The sequence below is a fragment of the Sus scrofa genome, chromosome 7 (genome assembly GCF_054392235.1).
Source record: "Sus scrofa isolate SSC_HxYL_T2T_F1_AM1 chromosome 7, Sscrofa_HxYL_maternal_Yorkshire_Landrace_v2.0, whole genome shotgun sequence".
Taxonomy (NCBI): Eukaryota; Metazoa; Chordata; class Mammalia; order Artiodactyla; family Suidae; genus Sus; species Sus scrofa.
The window spans coordinates 78,405,344-78,427,260 of record NC_139389.1 but is presented as its reverse complement, the minus strand read 5'-3'; the positions used below and the strand labels follow the sequence as shown (position 1 = coordinate 78,427,260).

Genomic DNA, 21,917 nt, shown 5'->3' with positions numbered 1-21,917 from the left:
ACTGAAACGTTCTCAAACTCCTCCCTTCCCATGATTACCTAAAGGCCCTTCTTGTGCAATTATGTGTAGCCATATGATTCATTCTGGAGTGTTATATTGTATACATACATTCTTACTTAGTTATATTGGTATAGCTATATATAATTTATAACAGTGATTAGTTATATATAACTAAATATGTATGTTTAGTTACATATGTAATTATATAATAATATATATATATGTATAACTAAATAAGTATATGTACAGATAGATTGATTGACCATGTAAAGTGATTGGAAACAAAGTGTTTAATACATTTAGAGTAATCTAACTAGCCAACCACTGTGCTAACCATTTTCCAGTGCAATTTCATTTACTACTTAAAATAACTTAGGGAGTTAAGAATTAGTATCACCATATTTCAGACAAGAAAACTGAGACCTGAGAGAAGAAATACATTGGATGAGGTCACCAAGAAGCTAAGAGGAAGAGCTCTCAACTCAGGTCTTTATCACAACATGATCCTATTTCCCTGTCATTTTAGACATTATTAAAAATTGTGTTGCTATACTAGCTCTAAGCTATAAAGCATATTAAAAATTAAATGTGACAGCATGGCTAAATCCATTAGAAGGATAATCGAGTGGCTGTAAATGCAGTGGATAAGAGCTGTCTAGCATGGAGCAGACTAATAGGATTTGCACCCTAGCTCCACCCAAGGAAGCCACGTAATCCTCTCTGCCAGCACTGCATCATCTTTAAAATGGAAATAATTACAGCATCTATTCAAAGGCTGGAGGGAAAAAGTATAATAACAGTATTATTTACAATAAATAAACATGTAAAATGTTTAAAGTAGTGCTTGGCTACAGTGCAAACGTTGTAGGCTAGGGATTCTTATTTTTTTTCTTTCAAAATTCAATTAATTTTACCAGTGCCATTTTACCTATAGTACTTGCTAAGTTAAGTTTCCTTCAATTTTTTTGTTCTATTTTTCAAGTCAAACTTTAATTTGCAAAAGAATCTATTTTTATAATGGGCATCTGTTAATGCTTTTTGTGTTTGTTTTTAGCCTAGTATCTTTTCCCTGTAGGAAATTCCTCTCTCCAACCTGGAGGGGCTCTCCATCATCCGCAGAGCCAATCAGGGCCAGCCTCCTGTGGTGACAGTATGATTGTTCCCAGGGTATTACGGGATTTAAGCACAGCCAATCAGTGCCCCTTTCAGAGACTCTGGTTACTGAGAGATAATTATGCATCCATTCTGAGATCATGTACAGTGGGTACTGTGTAAGCCTGAAGCGGCTGGAATATCATTTTGCATCACATGAAAAGGCCACCTGAGAAGGAAGCCATCATAAGTAAAGCAGAGGTGAGAGATGGAGATGTGTGTGTGACACTTGAAACTACAGAATCTGGATGAATGGGGTTCACCTTTTGGACTCTGCAGCTGTGTAAGTCAATTAGTTATCTCTGCCTCCTTTAGTTAGAGATGGGTTTCTGTTATCTGCATATAAGTCCCGATTAATTCAGTGATAAATTACTAGTCAGCATATCTCCATAATGCCCGTATCAGCTTATTACATTATAGTAGCAAAGTTAACTAGTTTAAAATATAGTATTCCCCAAAGGTTCCTAAATATCAAGACATTAGAAATAAGCACCCAATGTATGCTATGAAGAATGGAGACAAATTATTTCAAATCCAAGACCTACCAAAGTGTGACCTCAGGCAAGTCATTTAAACTTTCTGGTTTCCCTCTAACACAGAGACTAAAACAAGTTGCTAATTAGAGAACTGTTGGGAGGATCACACTGACAACTCACGTGCTCCAAAATATAGTATTAAACTGTATCAAGTTTATGTCTATACTAACAGGAAAAAGAGCATGATGAAGGAATTTTTTTATTCTAACACATCTACCTGTGCCACAAGGACCTTGAAACTTTCTTTTGTCTTTGGTTTTTCATGCCCCCTCCCCCCAAAAAAAGTACAACTAACAATGTGTCTAAAGAACACTTGGGAAACATGCACATCGTTTGCATAGAGTTTCTAAAATTGTGTAATCAATTCTCTGTTACTTGCCGGAGCAGCTATTTAGCTGAGTGTTCCACTATCCTTTTCCTAGATCCAAATCCTTGGCTCACCCCACACCTTTGTTCTATAGATGCCTTTACATCCTTTATCTCTTTCAGTCTCTATTACAACTTCACTGTATGTGCAGAATCATTACCCTGTTTTACAGATAAGAAACTAAAGCTCAAAGGAGGTAAGTGATGGCTAATTAGAAAGACATGAAGGACAGTCTCAAACTACTTCACTGCTGATCCTTACCGCTGATTTACAGCCACTGAGGTGCCTAGATTTTTACTTCTTTGCATCTGGAGTTTTAGTGTTTCTGGTGTGGTTTACAGTATCCTGAGATAGAAGATTTACTAATATCAGTTGTAATCACCCACCGCCAGATACTAGTTTGCTTATGTACTTATACTACCTGCTTAAAACTTATTTGGTACCAGCCCCGTGATAGTATCTAATCAGAAAATTATTTGTTTTCAACAAGATAGTGGAATAGAATCTGGGACAGTAATTACTTTTGTAATACCTCAGCTGATATTAGGACATAATTTAACTAGATTTTTTTATATTCAATATTATTCCAGTTCATACACCAGCAGGTGGTTAACTCAAATGCCAACAGAGCTTCGTTAGCAAATAGTAGAACTCCTGTGCCTCAAAGGTAAGGATGAACTGGAAAAAGATACTGAGAAAAGAGGCCAGTTAATTCCCAAACTGATGCTTGAGTCATTTAGAAGAGAGGGAGTGAGTCTACCTGAGCTGGTCTCCCCATCACTTCATCTGAGTGGAAAGGTGTTTTTAGTGCTTAGACTTATCTACACCCAAGTAAAATGTGTTCTTTCTGGTCAAATATAAATCCTCTCAAATTATCCCATGTAATTTCCTCTTTGTGAAATGCTGTATCTCTTCCTTTTTGTTCTTTAGTGACTGGCTTAAGTTTCATCCCCTCTGAAAATGCAGTTCTGACTAGTGAAAGACACAGTGACTCTTGCTCCTCTGAACTTGGAGATCCTGATTTTATACCAAGCTAACAATTCAAAGAAATAAATGAGCATTTCCCCAATCCTATAACTCATCCCTCCCAACAAATCTCTAGTTCTCTGAAGGAGAACTACTTTATGTTTTGTCCTTTACTTTCCTATTACTTTTGCATGTATACTGCGGTTTTCCAACAGGTTTCTTAGACTTTTGCTATCTGTGCCTCTGGTTTCTATTACTACTGATAATTAAACAATCATAATCTACAGTTAAATAGATTACATCAACATAGAAGGCCTGCACATTTCCATGAAACCAGAGAGTGGGCACCATTTATTCCACTACTTCATAAAAAAGTACTCTACTACTCCAAGAAAAAACATTTAAAATGTGAAGGTTATTTTCCTAATGTCCTATTCCTACATAACAGAAAAATATCTGACTGGCTTTAGAGATATTTCAGGTTAGCACCTGTGGTAGCAACATCAAGTTATTTTACTGGATTTCTGAATTGAAAGTATCAAGCAAAATGGTTAAATGTATTTGAAGGCAATGTTCCCTGACAAGTTTAGGGACAAAGTTACTTGATAATTCTCTTTTCTGCCTCCCAGATGAGAAAAGGAATTACCCTTCCCTTTTGTGCCTTTGGTGAATTATTCTAAATATTTCATCAGTCCTTTGGCTACATGGTAGCTCTTTTGAAAGTCACAGATTCCCTTATGAACTATCCACCTAGCATGAATTACAACTAATTAGATGATGTTAAAGGTTGTTGCTCATAGTAACTCAAAGCCCCTGAAAACTGATGGCTCTTTCCATTTAACATGAACAGCAGTCTAAGAACTAATTATCCCAGCAGTTTATACATGCTCTTTTCTAAGTTCTACACCACCACATGCAATAACAGGTATCAGAGAGATGTTTATCTATGAACATATTCTCCTTTTTAAGTGGTGAAAAGCCTCAACAAACTTAGAACTAGATGTTGCCTGAAAACTAAAAAAGGAAGCAGGGCTAGTGATTAAAGAATGTATGCTCAGCCTGTCTGGTATAAATTCTGGCTCTGCCACTTGTCAGCTCTGAGAGTCTGGTGAATGCTTCACTTCCATGGACTTGGAGCTCTCATTTGAAATACATGTATAATAGTAAAACCTATCTTAAGGAGTATTAAAGTCCACATCATGTTCATGAAGAACTCCTTTCTGAAGCATGGAGTAAGCCATTTTATTTGTCCTGGCTGCCCCACTGTTTCTTTTAAAACTATTGCTTTTCCATTAAGAAGGGAATAATTATTAAGAGGAATTTAATGGGAGTTCCCGTCTTGGCGCAGCAGAAAAGAATCCGACTAGGAACCATGAGGTTGCGGGTTCAATCCCTGGCCTTGCTCAGTGGGTTAAGGATCCGGTGTTGCCATGATCTGTGGTGTAGGTTGCAAACGCAGCTCGGATCTGGCGTTGCTGTGGCTGTGGCCAACAGCAACAGATCCAATTCGACCCCTACTCTGGGAACCTCCATGTGCCATGAGTGCGGCCTAGAAAGCCAAAAAAAAGAAGAATTTAATTTTAATGCAATACTGCCAACGTAATTTATCCTAAAAGAATAATCAGAGATACATATAAGAACTTATACATAAAGGTTATCTAACATTGAACAAATAGAAACAACCTAAAAACATAATAGCAGGGAAATGGCTAAATAAAATACTATACATGCTCTAATGTCACATAAAGGAAATCAGTATACAAAGAATTTGGAATGCTAATATATATAATATGATAATTAAAATATCAATATCCAAGCATACAGTAAGTAAAAGATTACTCTTAGTAAAGATCGTGTATTATTTACCATTACTTCCATGTATAAATAGTTATATGTTTAAGGAAATATAGCAAATATTAACAGTTTCTCTTTATTTCACTTACCTCTTTATGTATATTTCTCAATTGCTCTATTTTATATATCTATACCTTTCATCAGAAGATTTTTTTTGTCTCTATTTCCTCTATTCAACACATCTCAATTAGTTTGTGACCCAAATCCAGTGGGAACTTTGCAGTGAGCATTTATCAATTTAAAAATTCATAACTAAATTTGTAATATAACTGTCATACTTAAGGATTAGGCCACTATCATTTTTGAACAGGAGGTATTACCTTCGTGAGAGATTTCCTTCCAGGGATTCGGTGGATACATGAAAGCCGCATTCTGGATTTGGTCGTGGATGTCCTCATCCTCATTAAATGGAAATGTGCCACTTAGGCTTACATAGACGATGACCCCAACAGACCACATATCTAGAGAACGATTATAGCCCTTGTTCCTTAGGACTTCGGGAGCCAGGTAAGCAGGGGTACCCACCACTGACCTCCGGAATGACTTCTCTCCAATGATCCGGGCAAAACCAAAGTCACAAAGTTTCACCTGTTGATAAAAACAGTGTGCAGATAGGGTAAGGTCACGGATTGTGTGTTTATGTGTGTTTTAGTCCATGTCTACCAAAAAACAACTATAACTATAATGTTTCATATGTATTTATGGATTTCTCATGGTAGACGTAATAGCTATTCTTCATTTTATGTACTTGAAAATAATAGTTTATTCACTGCCTCAAAAGTATGTTTTCATTCATAAATATATCATCTAAACATTCTCCCTTCTTCTTCCCTAAAATGAAGACATGGATGTGAAAATATGTATACTCAAAAGCGGGTAACATTGCTCAACAAGGCAGGAAAACATCATGCAAATCAGGGAAGGGATGGATTTAACTCAAGGGCTTATTATAAATACAGGCTGAAGGATAAGCACAAGGACACATCATGTCAGCCACAACAATCCTCAAAGTGGGCTCTGCACCAACACCTAGCCAGGACCTGAGGGTACCAGGGAGGCAAGGCCACCTTGTTCAGGTCACTTCAGATATGAGAGCTCCTGGGGAGAGTCCCAATTGTTCTGCCTCCTCTGAGTTGAGGAAAAGAAGAAACTTTTGTCCTTGTCCCTGAGAACAACCCTGAACTGTAATATTGTGCCTGACATTGAAGAGCTGGTGGCATTCCTGGGACTCTTAATTGTCTCCCTCTCAGGTCAGGGCTTCAGCATTGACCTAGAGCTGCCAGTTCTCCAGGATGCCCATGCAACAGAAGCAGGAGCAGGATGAGAAGGCTCAGTGTTCATTATTAAGGCAGGTTGAACTGCGGGCCAGATCAACAAAGCTGCAGTCCCGGAAATATAAGAAGGTAAACATAAGAAAGAAAACAAACAGGTGAAACTTGAGACAAATCAAAGTTTTGAGGAGAAAAGATGACAGAAAGATGCAGGTGAGCCAGTGATGCTGTCAGCTGTTTTTCTGCTGAGAGGGGCTTTTATACTTGCCTGAGGGAAAGGGTCAGCTGATGCTAGCAACACGTTTTCTGGTTTGAGGTCACAGTGCACAATATTTTTAAAGTGAAGATGACGCAAAGCCACAAGTATCTATAAAGGAGGAAATCATCAAAGGTAATTTTAAGTCCAAAAGTTCAGTTCAAAATATTTTATACTAGGACATAAATTTAGAGGGCCAAGAGAAAACTCAAAATGAACAGGTATGCTTCTTTATGCTTCCTGAAATGAGCTAGATTAACATAGTGGGTTTCAAAGGAAACTTCCATGGAAACAGCATCATATTATGGTATCCATATAGCTACCAAAACAAGTATAGATAAAAGAATTCAATGAGAGCGAACAAGAATACACATTCTTGAATATTTTCAAAGAGTCAGGACTCAGTCATATGCATTTTAAAATTTCATGAGTAATTACAATATGTGGGCATGCACATACATGACTCATTTCGCATGTGTCCTGGACTCTGGATACATCTCTAATATAAGATAATATAATAAGCCACTGACACTTTTTTTTTAAAACTGTAGTTTAGACTTTGGAGGTAGGGACTAAACAACAAGGCTAGAAAGCTCTACTTAAATAGTGATAACATTTGATATTAAATACTACCTTTTTTTCTGACTCTAATTGATTTCTTACCTGAGTAATTAAAAACTTCGTTATGTGCTCTGGCAACCTGCCCTTTTCACTTGACAAGATCATCTCCAGCATGTCTCCATGGAGTTTTTCCATAACAACAAACACTCTTTCAGGAGTCTCAAACATACACTCCAAATTTACAACACCAGGGTGATGAAGGTTCTATTAAAGATAAATAAAGCACTTGAAGAAAATGAGTTTTTTGATACTGTTTGGCAAGCTCACTGATTATACAAAACTGTTCCAGTTTAAAGCTCCGGAGAAACCCACACTTAAGATTTTTAACACTTCTAAATTCCACATGTGCTGCCTTATATTTTTGAAATTCTAATGTCTCCAAGAAATACATCTTTACTTTCTGGGCATAGTGAAATTATCTTCTCTATGCTAAAAATCCAAGTTCCAGCACAGTGAATTGCTAATTAGGTTTTAATTAGAATACCATATTGAGAAATCTGTAATTTCTTAGGATCATCTCCAATATTAAGCATACTGTCCTAAACAAGCATACTAAGCCATCTCTATACACTTGGTAGAAATTTAATGTAGACAAAATGAAATAAGCTCATGTAGTGCTTCTGACTGCACTGATAAAGCACATTAGTCAAAACCTTTTCAAATTGCTCTGATATTGGAGGCTACTGTAGTTTGCTACGGAAGCTTTCACATAAAGATCTCCATAAAAACAACAACAACAACAACAAAATTGAGCCTCTGTTTTGTTCAGGACACCACGCTATGTGGATGATTCTCAGCACTCAATAAATATTTCCACAATAACGTAATAGCGGATAATGATAGGCTGCATTTGGCTTGACATGTTAATTGTCACACATGTCAAGTAAAATAACTCTTTACATTAGACGGGCCCTTGTAATGATGCTTAAGTCTGAATGTTGGTCTGGGGTCATCAACAAAAGCCTTTGATCATTTGATCTTTATCATTTTTTTCCTGCATATGACAACAAAAAATCCTAACATTAAAAGAATTATTATATATCCCACTTATACGTCAATGAAAAAAAGGGAAAATATCATCATGAATAAAAACTACCAGAATAAAAAACAGAGACTAACTTAAATGTACTAACAGCTGAACAGAGAGAAGAAATTAAATCCTTTACTTTAGGGGGAAAAAAAACTCAATGAGTGATAAAATTATTCAAAACATGAAATTTTCACAAATTATTGGAGACGTGAAATGGCCAACTGCTTGGACCTCACAGATGTTGGGTGGCGAGTAGTAGAGGTGGGGGCTGGGAGTGAATGTGCACTCTCACGTCCTCTGTGCTACTTGTGGGCTCTGAGAGTCTGGCATCAACTCCATACAGAGCTATGGCTGGCAGTAGCTCCCACAGTGAAGACCTGTCTCTCAGGGTGTCCTTACACCGCTCTGGCAATTTTGATCTCCACCCCAGACATCTACTGGGTCTTTTTGATTCTGAAGCCTTAGCACCCAATCATGCAGCATAATGTGTTCATGCAACAGCAAGTTTCTTTCTTTTTCTTTTTTCTTTTTTTTTTTTTTTGTCTTCTTGCTATTTCTTGGGCCACTCCCGTGGCATATGGAGGTTCCCAGGCTAGGGGTCCAATCGGAGCTGTCGCCACTGGCCTACGCCAAAGCCACAGCAACACCAGATCTGAGCTGCGTCTGTGACCCACACCACAGCTCACGGCAACGCCGGATCGTTAACCCACTGAGAAAGGGCAGGGACTGAACCCGCAACCTCATGGTTCCTTGTCGGATTCGTTAACCACTGCGCCACGACGGGAACTTCAATAGCAAGTTTCTGAATGTGGTCTGAGAGATGCATACGTATCCCCTTCCCTGAAAGAGGAGCTGCACCAAGTGGACAGATCACAGGCATCTCAGCTGTGCTCTTTTAAATCAACGATCAGAGCAGAAGCTCAAAGGATGACATCAAAATCCTGCCTGAGTTATGATGCTCCTGGGCAAGTCCACTATGAGATGTGATAAATATACCTTCCTCTTCTGAGTATCTTCTTTAACAGATTCTTTTTTCTATTGATTCCAATTTTAAGCACCTAACAGTATACTGGGGAATTTGGCTTCCATAACTGGCTAAGGCCTTGTCTGGGTGGGGAGTAGGAACAATGGACAGGAAAAAAGCAGACCAACAGAAGTAGGCAGCAAAAGTAAGCAGGCCTCTGTGTGTAGACAAAGAAAGCTTGGAGTGTATATTAAGGGAGAGAGACCCCCAGGACCCAAGGAGGGTATAGGAGGACAAAAGTGGTGCTGGAGTGGCTCAGCCTGCTGCTCCTACTGCCCTTGTCTTACTGTAGGAAGGATAGGGGAGAAGAGGGAGTCAGAAGATGACCAGTAAATTCTCCCATCTAAATTATCCAAATTATGTATGCAGTGTCAACGTTCATGGGCCTCTACTTGTATTCTTCTAAGCATGCGAACTCTTAGAGGTACTGAAGTCCTTCACTTGATATATTCCTTTTTTGTTTTCACCATTCTACAATGTGACTTGAGGTGCCCCTATACAGAAGGTCGGACTTTAATATGTGCTTATTTAATTGGTGGATTCCCAGAATGTTTTAGGCTAACACGTATGGACTGGGTTAATGAGATTGTTTACTGTCAATGATTTTGTACCATGTTCACTATAAACTCTGAAGGCCTGTACGAACGTCCTCTAATAGCATCTTTATGAAAAGGATGAGGGAAAATTTTGCTGTTTTCCTATAAAGGACTTTGAATACAGTTAGGTACATTTTTTTCTTTAAAAAGTATATTCAATGAATTCACTGAACTAAAGGTCATTAAACACAATTGGTAAACAAGTATGTCTAAAAAGTTTAAACTTACACATTCATTGCACTGGACCCTTGCTCTTTTACCAAAACCTTTATAGTTTATGGGTTTGCTAAAGAATACACTGAGTTGTAAATCCACTGTAATAAAAAAATTTAAAAAAGAATACACTGAATGGTAGCTGAAAATCTTTTCAATAGGAAAATAACTTAATTCTCCTGTATAGGTAATATATAATAAGTTGATTTTTTTAGTTTGTTATGTATAGTTGAGACAAGGCCATCAAAGATGCTTACTCAAGAGCCGTATTTTTTTTTTTTTGCATTGAACCAAATGACCAAACTTGTTTTTACATTTGACAGTAGCAAAAGAAAACAGAATATGAAGAATCATGCCTTCATTATCCAAATTCTCTATACTATACTGATGAGAAGTACTTACACAGCCTAGAGAAGATAATTTTTTTTTTCTCTTTAGGGCAACACATGCAGCATATGGAAGTTCCTGGGGCTAGGGGTCAAGTTGGAGCAGCACCTGTGACCTATACCACAGCTTGGGGCAACACTGGATCCTTAATTCACGGAGATAGGCCAGGTATGGAACCCACATCCTCACATAATATGTTGGGTTCTTAACCCCTGAGACACAATGGGAACTCCTGAGAAGATAATATTTGAAGACCGGGGAGAAAAAAATTAAAGCTACTATTGTCTATCACCTATAATTCATATTCTTTTTAATATCTTAAGGTCAACTCTAAGATAAGCTTTAACCAAAGCAGTTGATGTGAATTGTTCACAATTTTAATTTTCTGCTTTTCAACATTTTCCTTCTAAAGTCTAAAGTAACTGGGTTAATTTAAAAATGGTTTGGTGACTACAACATCAACTATGGCATAGTACTGTTTAGAGAGAATTTTTGCCAACTTCTCAGGCCTACCTCAGGAATTCACATAATAAATTTCATGGCAGAGTTAGCTACTACAGGACTTTCTGGCCATCTGTTTGTTGCATTTAAGTAATCTGATTTTCAGGAAATGAAACATTTGGTCAAGTATAGGAAAGAATATTGTCCATTCGCACGTTACAGATTGATGACACATCCGTGGAGTGAATATATGTTGTTTTGAAGTCTGGGAGGAAATGCCATTTGGAGAGCAAGACAAAAATCTTCCTGACTCAAACTGCCTAGAGAACTATGTAATTAATGGAAACTAGTCACTAAAAGCAAAAGATATTTTATAAAAAATATTTAATTAAAATTTTTAGTTTAAGTGTACATTCTACTTCATATTTTTGGATTTGTATTAAGTAATATTTTATTTGTACTTATAATCTTTAATTCTAGCAGTGTTGCTTTATCGCAAATCTGGAGTCAAGAATTCATTTCATATACCTAGCTGTGATAAATTAATGTTGTCATGTGTTCCCCATCTACCTTTGGGATTATTATAGTCAAGCACATAAGAGGTAGGAAAGAAGAAAATTAGAATCAATGTATCTTTTCAACAGGTTATTTAGGAGAATTCAGCCTTAATATGAGAGCTTCTGATTACTTTTCTATCAAGTGACAAAGTGATTTAGGTCATACTGAGACACAAAGAAAGTTAAAGGTGAAGAATCCAGGATCTAAATTCTAACGAGCTTGCAGAGGAGACAAAAGGACACTCCAGGGCAGGGCATGCACAGTGCTGTAGGTGGGGATGTAAGGGGCCTTTCCCCGAGGCACAGCACTGTGGCAATGGCTTTGCTGATTCTCAATTCTGGATGCAGAGAACACACAATCTGCATTTTCTAATCACAGTCTCTTACAACATGCTTCATTTAATAGTTGTAGAAACCACAATCACCTAATGCCTTATGAGAGGGACATGGTGGGTAATACTCTGATAGATGCTAAGAAGTCAGCAGAGAGTGGATGATTATAAAAAGATTTGTGAAAGATAATACCTAAATTGATATGGTAAGCTCAGCTCTCTCTCCTAAATTCCCTTTTTAGTTTGATAAGTGAAAACTGAAAGTAAGTGGCAGAAGAGTTCCCGTTGTGGCTCAGTGGTTAACGAATCCGACTAGGAATCATGAGGTTGCAGGATTGATCCCTGGCCTTGCTCAGTGGGTTAAGGATCTGGCGTTGCCATGAGCTGTGGTGTAGGTCGCAGATGTGGCTCAGATTCCACGTTGTTGTGGCTGTGGTGTAGGCCAGCGGCTACAGCTCCGATTGGACCCCTAGCCCGGGAACCTCCATATGCTGTGGGTGCAGCCCTAGAAAAGGCAAAAAGACAAAAAGACAAAAAAAAAAAAAAAAAAAAAGAAAGTATGTGGCAGAAAAGAAAATTTCCTTTTGTCTTTCACCTAAAGGTGGCTACATCAAACTAGGTATGAACTGCTACCCTGCACCTTTTAATCTGTCCTCCTACACCTTCCCCCTTGCAGGGTTTTTCAGCTTCAATGATGGCAGAGGTGCTTCCACTCTGAGGTCAACAGGCGGGGGAGCTGTGTTACACCACGTGAGAGTCTGACCTAACATGAGAATGAGAATCACCAGGTTGTTCTGTATGAATGTGTGCCTCTACCATGTTCAGTTGGCAAATAGCTTACAATTTAAATAGGTTCATGCTTTTAGGAGGTAGCATTTTTGGGAGAAAATTTCACCTGTAAAATTTTAGAAATGTGTATTGATATTACCCCAGAACCACATAAAACGAACATATACTGTTGGAAGAATAAATGCACACAATATTATTTTAACAAGACCAGACATAACAACTCATGCTCCTATGAATAAGTATCACTGGCTGACATTTGGATTAATGGGGCCACAATCAAATTTAACCTACTAGACTCTGGGAACTCCAGAAATGATCAGCTCATTCCTGGTAAGAATTGACTGTGTAATGTTATCTTTTTCTGTGGCACTAATTAACACAAATTGACCCTGGTTTAAATTAGTTGAAAATTTTGTGGAAGAAATAATGACAATACATACACTGTGTCTAGATAGCAAGAAAGGGAGTCAACTTTCAGGTGGGTATCTTGTAATGCTAATTTATCATTACATTTTTTTCACCTCAAATTAGCTGTGAGTCTCTGCATTCTATTAAGTAACACTAGCCTGGAGGAGGTCAGGGGGATGGAATTTAAGGGGCCGGTTCAATATTTGCATAGAAGAAAAAAAGTCAGCTGAGGCCTGATGTATATAACTTCTGTATTGACATCTATCCATAAATCTATCCATAGCCCTCTCAGTCATTCTGTACTTTAAACACTTCTGGAATAGCTTTAATCTAGCTTTAGCTTCCAGGGTTGTGCACACACATGATAAACAGAACAAGTCCTCACCTTTCCTTATAAAAGGAGAAAAGGCTCAATACAGAGGAGGAGGGGTATTAACCACCTCCTCACCATCTTTCTGAATGTTGCCTGTTGTCACTCTTCTCACCAGTGTCCTCTACCTGTTAGGATGTACACTTTGACAATACAGATTCCTCACCTTTCTGACTGGCAAAACTTCTCCCTCCAGCTTGTTCTTTTTTTAAGCTCATGTACCACCACAGTGTTGTTCTGTGTTACCAAATTCTCTCCTGATCTTGAGGTTCCATAGCCTTTAAATGTATCACTCTGACATGTCCTCTGGTTTCTTTCTCATCTAATGCCCAAGTTTTTCCCCCAGGGCTAAGCTTTCCAGACAGCAGTAACAACTGGAACAATGAACAGCCACTCTCCAAATTCTTTGTCCTCATAAAATATCATAGTTTTCTCATTAGAGCCTAAAATTTAATTATTTCCTTATACCAAAGGTATTATAACAAAGACCCTGAGAAAGAATTTAAAGAAATAGAGGATATGACTTAAGACAATTTTCTCAAATGTTAATTAATTGCCTGTAATGTCTTCATTACTGTGCTAGGCTGTGAAAGTTGAAAAAATCAAGGCATTGCTGAGACCTTCAAGTTGCGTATAACCTAATTATTACAGAAGAAGTACTCGGTAAATATGAAAGCACTACTTTTATACAAGACTAGAAACCAGCAATAAACAGGAGATATGGAAGGTAACACGACAGTCAGAGGGGATTTTGAAGACCGATCACACATGGATAAGCCAAGTAGACCAAGATGGGAGTCCAAGCTTGGATTTAAAAGCTGAGCAATGGCCAGAGATTAAGACTTGAAGAGACGTGAAGATCCAGCTGAACAGAAGAGATATGGTCCAGTGTTAAAAGCCAGAAAAAGTAGATAGCTTTAATAAAACAAGAAAAAAAAATAGCCCTATTAAGCTAGGGAGGGACTGGATGTAAACCCATTAAAAACTTATCTCGTCATGGTCTTGAGGATGAACCATGGAAAAGGGAGGAAGGGGATGCCCCAGTTATCAGGAATACCACCTCCCACAGTAACCAAGGCATGAATTTACATGTCTGTGGACTAGCAGCAAGGGAAATGTGAAAGCTGAAGCCTAGATGACGTTGTAGAAAGAAAGAAAGAGAAACGGAGGCAGTTTGTCACTACTAGCTAAAAAGAGCCTCTAACAAAGTTTTCTTGCCTTTAAACTATATTCTGTATATATCCCCCATTACCAAACTGATAGTAACAATTTACTTTTCAAAATATTTTAATAATTCACAATCATCCAAGCACAGTAAAATCCAACCGACTTGGCGCAATACTTAGGGTTCTCTGGGAACTCACAGGAAAGTCATTTCTTAGTCTTGCCTAAGCATGCGATGTCTCACCATAGCAGCCTCTAAGCTACAGTATGCATACTCTTGGGGAACCCAAAGATTTTAAAGAGATACATGACCAGAGGGATAGTTCTAAGAAAACCTGTTTTGTTTGCATTTGTATCCCTACTGTCTGGAACATGGTGAATATTTAATATTTATACTTTGAATGAATGAATGAATCATAACAATCCATAAATATTCTTCTAATACAGATTTTCTGAGAAAATCCCAAAGTCTTCAACTTCTCCATCCCCAATCTGCCTTTCAAAAATAATGATCCTCCTACTTTCCAAAAGGAAACTATCCTTCTCACACATTCCAAGTATTACTAGAATACTCTGCCATAGGGAGGAAAATCTTCTGGGAGAAAAATAAAGGGAAAATTTGAAATATTGTGTTGGTATAAAGTGAATGACCCTAATGACATTGAAATAAATTATTTTGCAACTCAGTTTCTAATTTATGCTTCCACCAAAATTAGACTGGCATTTAATAGGTTTATTAACAGAGAGAGAATAAAAAAAGAGAGGATAGGCATTCCTGTCGTGGCGCAGTGGTTAACGAATCCGACTAGGAACCATGAGGTTTTGGGTTCAGTCTCTGGCCTTGCTCGGTGGCGTTGCTTTGAGCTGTGGTGTAGGCTGTAGACACGGCTCGGATCCCACGTTTTTGTGGCTCTGGCGTAGGCTGGCAGCTACAGCTCCAATTGGACCCCTAGCCTGGGAACTTTCATATGCCGTGGGAGCTGCCCAAGAAATGGCAAAAAGACAAAAAACAAATAAAAAAATTAAAAAGAGAGGATGAATTTCTGAAGATAAATCACTGTGATTTTTTTGTTTTGTTTTGTGGAGGCTTACAACTTAGCTCTTACAATTTAAAAAAAGGAATAAAATGGCTGCTGAATTTTGTTTAATTCAAACAATAAGTAATAATCACCTACCAATTTGTGAACCAAAATTTAAAAAATCAATCTCATTAAATAATTTATTTTAGTAACATTTTATTTTTTATGTTTAGCAAGCATAGATCAAATTTTACAGAATATTTATCTTGTTGGATAAAGGTTTTACTACTAATAATTATAATGATAACAGTGCAGGAGAATGCTTTAAACATATAAAGCATTATAATCAAGAACTTTAAAAATACATACTTGGGGAGTTCCTGTCGTGGCGCAGTGGTTAACGAATCCGACTAGGAACCATGAAGTTGCGGGTTCAGTCCCTGTCCTTGCTCAGTGGGTTAACGATCTGGCGTTGCCGTGAGCTGTGGTGTAGGCTGCAGACGCGGCTCAGATCCCGCATTGCTGTGGCTCTGGCGTAGGCCGGCGGCTACAGCTCCGATTCGACCCCTAGCCTGGGAACCTCCATATGCCGTGGGAGCGGCCCAAGAAATAGCAAAAAGACAAAAAAAAAAAAAAAAATACATACTTATTTTCATCATAAATAATTATGAAGGGGGGACCAATAAAAGACTTTTAAGTATAAAAATACATGACATTGGTGTATAATTCTGAAGAAAAAGTGTAATCATTCAAAGAAAACAAGGAATATTGTAAAATATACTATTGCTAAAGAAGACTCTGTTTTTTTGTTTTTTTTTTTTTTTTGTCTTTTTTTCAGGGCTGCACCTGTGGCATGTGGACGTTCCCAGGCTAGGGTTCAAATCAGAGCTGCAGCTAGCGACCTACACAGCCGCTTACAGTAATGTCTGATCCTTAATCCACTGAGTGAGGCCAGGGATTGAACCCGAGTCTTCATGGATACTAGTTGGGTTTTTTACTGATAAGCCACAATGGGAAGTCCAAATTATGTATTTTTAAAATGGCAAACAATACTAGTTGGGTTTTTTACTGATAAGCCACAATGGGAAGTCCAAATTATGTATTTTTAAAATGGCAAACAACCATTTTTGATATGTAAATATCAAATTATATTTAGTACTAAAGCATATATTTAAATGAGTGACAGCTTTCTTTTCAAATATCAATATTTTTAGTACAGGACAACATTATAAAACTTTAAACTTCTGACAAAATAGTTCTAGCTGTCAACTTAAAAATACATATACCTGGGGAAGGAATCACTCACTCAAATCCAGGAAGCACAACGAGTACCATACAAAATAAACCCAAGGAGGAACACCCCGAGACACATACTAATCAAACTGACCAAAATTAAAGACAAAGAGAAAATCTTGAAAGCAGCTAGGGAAAAGAAACAAATAACATACAAGGGAAGCCCGATAAGGCTATCGGCAGATTTTTCAACAGAAACTCTGCAGGCAAGAAGGGAGTGGCATGATATACTCAATGTGATGAAAGGAAAAAACCTCCAACCAAGATTACTCTGCCCAGCAAGGCTCTCATTCAGATTTGAAGGAGAAATCAAAACCTTCTCAGATAAGCAAAAGCTGAGAGAATTCAGCAACACTAAACCAACCTTACAACAAATACTAAAGGAACTTCTATGGCAGAAAAGAACAAGAAAAGAAAGAAAGGAAAAAAAGCAGCAAAAACAAATCCAAAGTAATTTAAAAAATGGCAATAAGAACATACATATCAATAATTACCTTAAGTGTTAATGGACTGAACACCCCAACCAAAAGACATAGACTGGCTGAAAGGATACAAAAACAAGACCCATATATATGCTGTCTTCAAGAGATCCACTTCACTTCTAGGGACACATACAAATTGAAAGTGAGAGGATGGAAGAAAACATTTCATGCAAACGGGGATCAAAAGAAAGCTGGAGTAGCAATACTCATACCAGACAAAATAGACTTTACAATGAAGAACATTTTAAGGGACAAAGAAGGACATTACATAATGATCAAAGGATCAATCCAAGAAGATGTTATAACAATTTTAAATATCTATGCACCCAACACAGCTTCACCACAATATATAAGGCAACTGCTAACAACCTTAAAAGGAGAAATCGACAATAACACAATCATAGTGGGGGACTTTAACACCCCACTTACAGCAATGGACAGATCAACCAGACAGAAAATCAAAAAGGAAACACAGGCCCTGAAAGACACATTAAAACAGATGGACTTAATAGATATTTATAGGATATTCCATCCAAAAGCAACAGAATACACAATCTTGTCAAGTGCACACAGAACATTCTCGAAGATTGATCACATCCTGGGCTACAAATCCAACCTCAGTAACTTTAAGAAAATTGAAATTATATCCAGCATCTTTTCTGACCACAATGCTATACGACTGGAAATCAACAACAAGAAAAAAATTGCAAAATACACAAACACATGGAGACTCAACAACATGCTACTAAACAACCAATGGATCACTGAAGAAATCAAAGAGGAAATTAAAAAATACCTACCAGCAAATGACAATGAAGATATGACACTCCAAAACCTATGGGATGCAGCAAAAGCCATTCTAAGAGGAAAGTTTATAGCAATACAAGCCCACCTCAGGAAACAAGAAAAAGCCCAAATAAACAAGCTAACTTTACATCTAAAGCAGCTGGAGAGAGAAGAACAGACAAGACCTAAAGTTAGTAGAAGGAAAGAAATCATAAAGATTAGAGCAGAAATCAATGAAATAGAAACAAAGAAAACCATAGAAAAGATCAATGAAATGAAAATCTGGTTCTTTGAAAAGATCAACAAAATTGATAAACCCCTAGCCAGACTTATCAAGCAAAAAAGAGAGTGGACTCAAATCAATAAAATTAGAAATGAAAAAGGAGAAGTAACAACGGACACAACAGAAATACAAAGGATCATAAGAGACTACTATATGCAACTATATGCCAATAAAATGGAAAACCTAGAAGAAATGGACAAATTCTTAGAAAAGTACAATTTTCCAAGACTAAACCAAGAAGAAATAGAAAAGATAAATGGACCTATCACAAGAACTGAAATTGAAACTGTGATTAAAAAACTTCCAACAAACAAAAGTTCAGGACCAGATGGCTTCACAGGTGAATTCTATCAAACATTTAGGGAAGAGCTAACACCTATCCTTCTGAAACTATCTCAAATAATTGCAGAAGAAGGGATACTCCCAAACTCATTCTATGAGGCCACCATCACCCTGGTACCAAAACTAGATAAAGACTCCACAAAAAAAGAAAACTATAGGCCAATATCACTGATGAACATTGATGCAAAAACCTCAACAAAATACTAGCAAACCGCATCCAACAATTCATTAAAAGGATTGTACATCATGATCAAGTGGGATTTATCCCAGGGATGCAAGAGTTCTTCAATATCGGCAAATCCATCAGTGTGATACACCACATTAACAAACTGAAGAATAAAAACCATATGATCCTCTCAATAGACATGGAAAAAGCCTTTGACAAAATTCAACACCCATTTCTGATAAAAACCCTTCAGAAAGTGGGCATAATGGGAACCTACCTCAGCATGATAAAGGCCATATATGACAAAACCACAGCAAACATCATTCTCAATGGTGAAAAGCTGAAAGAACTATAGCTGAGATCAGGAACAAGACAAGGATGTCCGCTCTTGCCACTACTCTTCAACATAGTTCTGGAAGTCCTAGCCACAGCAATCAGAGAAGTAAAAGAAATAAAAGGAACCTAAATTGGAAAGGAGGAAGTAAAACTATTGCTATTTGCAGATGACATGATACTATACCTAGAGAATCCTAAAGACTCCACCAGAAAACTGTTAGAGCTTATCCACAAATTTGGCAAAGTTGCAGGATACAAAATCAATACACAGAAATCGACAGCGTTTCTATATACTAACAACGAAAAAGCAGAAAAGGAAATTAGGAAAGAAATCCCATTTACCATCGCATCCGAAAGAATAAAATGCCTAGGAGTAAACCTACCTAAAGAGACAAAAGACCTGTACTCTGAAAACTACAAGCCACTGATGAAAGAAATCAAAGATGACACAAAGAGATGGAAAGATATACCATGCTCATGGAATGGAAGAGTTAATACTATCAAAATGACTATACTACCTAAGGCAATCTACAGATTCAATGCAATCCCTATCAAATTACCACGGACATTTTTCACAGAACTCGAACAAAATATTTTAAAGTTTGTTTGGAAGCACAAAAGACCCAGAATATCCAAAGACATCCTGAAAAAGAAAAATGGAGCTGGAGGACTCAGGCTCCTGGACTTCAGACTATACTACAAAGCAACAGTCGTCAAAACCGCATGGTACTGGCACAAAGACAGAAATACAGATCAGTGGAACAGGATAGAAAGCCCAGAATTAAACCCATGCACTTTCAGCCAACTCATCTATGACAAAGGAGGCAAGAATATACAATGGAGAAAGGACAGCTTGTTCAATAAGTGGTGCTGGGAAAACTGGACGGCCACATGGAAAAGAATGAAATGAGAACACTCCCTAACACCATACACAAAAATAAACTCCAAATGGATTAAAGACCTAGATAGAAGACCAGACACTAGAAAACTCCTAGAGGAAAACACAGGCTAAACACTCTCTGACATAAACGACAGCAACATCTTCTCAGATCCACCTATCAGAGTATTGGCAATAAAAACAAAAATAAACAAATGGGACCTACTCAAACTTCAAAGTTTCTGCACAGCAAAGGAAACCCTAAACAACACAAAAAGACAACCAACAGAATGGGAGAAAATCTTTGCAAGTGAATCAACTGACAAGGGATTCATCTCCAAAATTTATAAACACCTTCTGCGGCTCCATACCAAAAAAACAAACAACCCCATCAAAAAATGGGCAGAAGATCTAAACAGACAAATCTCCAAGGAAGACATACAGATGGCCGAGAAATACATGAAAAGATGTTCAGCGTCACTCATGGTTTGAGAAATGCAAATCAAAACCACTCTGAGGTACTACCTTACACCAGCCAGGATGGCCATCATCAAAAAGTCTACAAACAAGAAGTGCTGGAGAAGGTGTGGAGAAAAAGGAACACCAGTACACTGTTGGTGGGATTGTAAATTGGTACAACCACTGTGGAAAGCAGTATGGAGATGCCTCAGAAAACTAAAAATAGAACTACCCTTTGATCCAGCAATCCCACTCCTAGGCATCTACCCAGAGAAAACCACGACTTGCAAAGACACATGTACTCCAATGTTCATTGCAGCACTATTTACAATAGCCAAGACATGGAAACAACCCAAATGTCCATCGACAGAGGAGTGGATCCAGAAGATGTGGTACATATACACAATGGAATATTACTCAGCCATTAAAAAGAACAAAATACCAGCATTTTTTGCAACATGGATGGACCTAGAAACTATCATGCTAAGTGAAGTCAGCCATACAATGAGACACCAACATCCAATGCTTTCACTGACATGTGGAATCTGAAAAAAGGACAGACGGAACTTCTTTGCAGAACAGATGCTGACTCACAGACATTGAAAAACTTACGGTCTCCGGAGGAGACAGTTTGGGGGGTGGGGGGATGTGCTTGGGCTGTGGGATGGAAATCCTTTGAAATCAGATTGTTATGATCATTATACAACTACAGATGTGATAAATTCATTTGAGTAATAACAAAATGAAAAAAAATACATAAGCAGGTACAAAGGTTTTTAGAATACTTTTTGATGACCCATAAGAAAAGAAATGTTTGAAGCCATTCTTTTAAAATGACCTAGTTTCCTACTTATTTTAATGGAGTATTTAGTTTACTAAGATAGCCCCTCAGCCTAACACCTCTTTTCCAAAATTTCTTTGGTTACAAAAACCTATGAATCTTTCAAGATTTCACCAACAGTATATTTCTCTTTGCAGTTCTCTTTTATTCCAACACCCTAACCTCAGTCACGATCCATGACTTCTTTCACCACCGTGCTTCCACAGTCATCCTGACTTTGCAGCTACTTGTACTTATCTTCTCATACAGATGACAAACATCCTAAATGATTAATATCAATGAAGGAAGTGCTTCACGGGGACTACTGAATGATTTAATATTTTCATTAATTGGAAGGAAAAGGGCTCCTGCCTTAGAAATTGGAAGAATGATAGCAAAATAAAATTAGGGAGAGAATAAGTTACACGGAAAGGCATTAGGAACAAATGCTTAGTTTTTGGCTGGTTGGTTTGGGTAAGAATGGCGCAGCAAAGTTGAGATATCCTAAAGTCAGAAATAGGAGACTCTGAAAGAAGAGAGCTCAAGACATAAATTAAGGAATGATTCTCTTAAAGTGAATGAACTCACTCTGGGAATGATTTTCAGAGTAGCATTGCCATTTAGATGAATGGAAGGAGAAGATCAAGAAGAAGGATGGAGGAGCTAGAAGGGAAGGTGAAATGGGATCTCTTAAGTGCAAGGATGGAAATGAGGGGAGAG

At 37.7% G+C, this 21,917-nt stretch overlaps 1 protein-coding gene across 4 annotated transcripts in view; it reads right to left on the bottom strand.

The window, feature by feature from the left end:
* The window catches only part of PRKD1 (protein kinase D1), a 335,903-nt gene that overhangs the window by 18,575 nt on the left and 295,411 nt on the right, over nt 1-21,917 (bottom strand). For all 4 annotated transcript variants that reach the window (XM_021099185.2, XM_021099186.2, XM_084969046.1 and 1 more), the window contains 3 exons: nt 7,066-7,227; nt 6,415-6,513; nt 5,196-5,463 (listed from right to left, as the gene is read on the bottom strand). In XM_021099185.2, the coding sequence (XP_020954844.1) occupies nt 5,196-5,463; nt 6,415-6,513; nt 7,066-7,227 (529 nt within the window). The remainder of the gene's footprint in view (nt 1-5,195; nt 5,464-6,414; nt 6,514-7,065; nt 7,228-21,917) is intronic.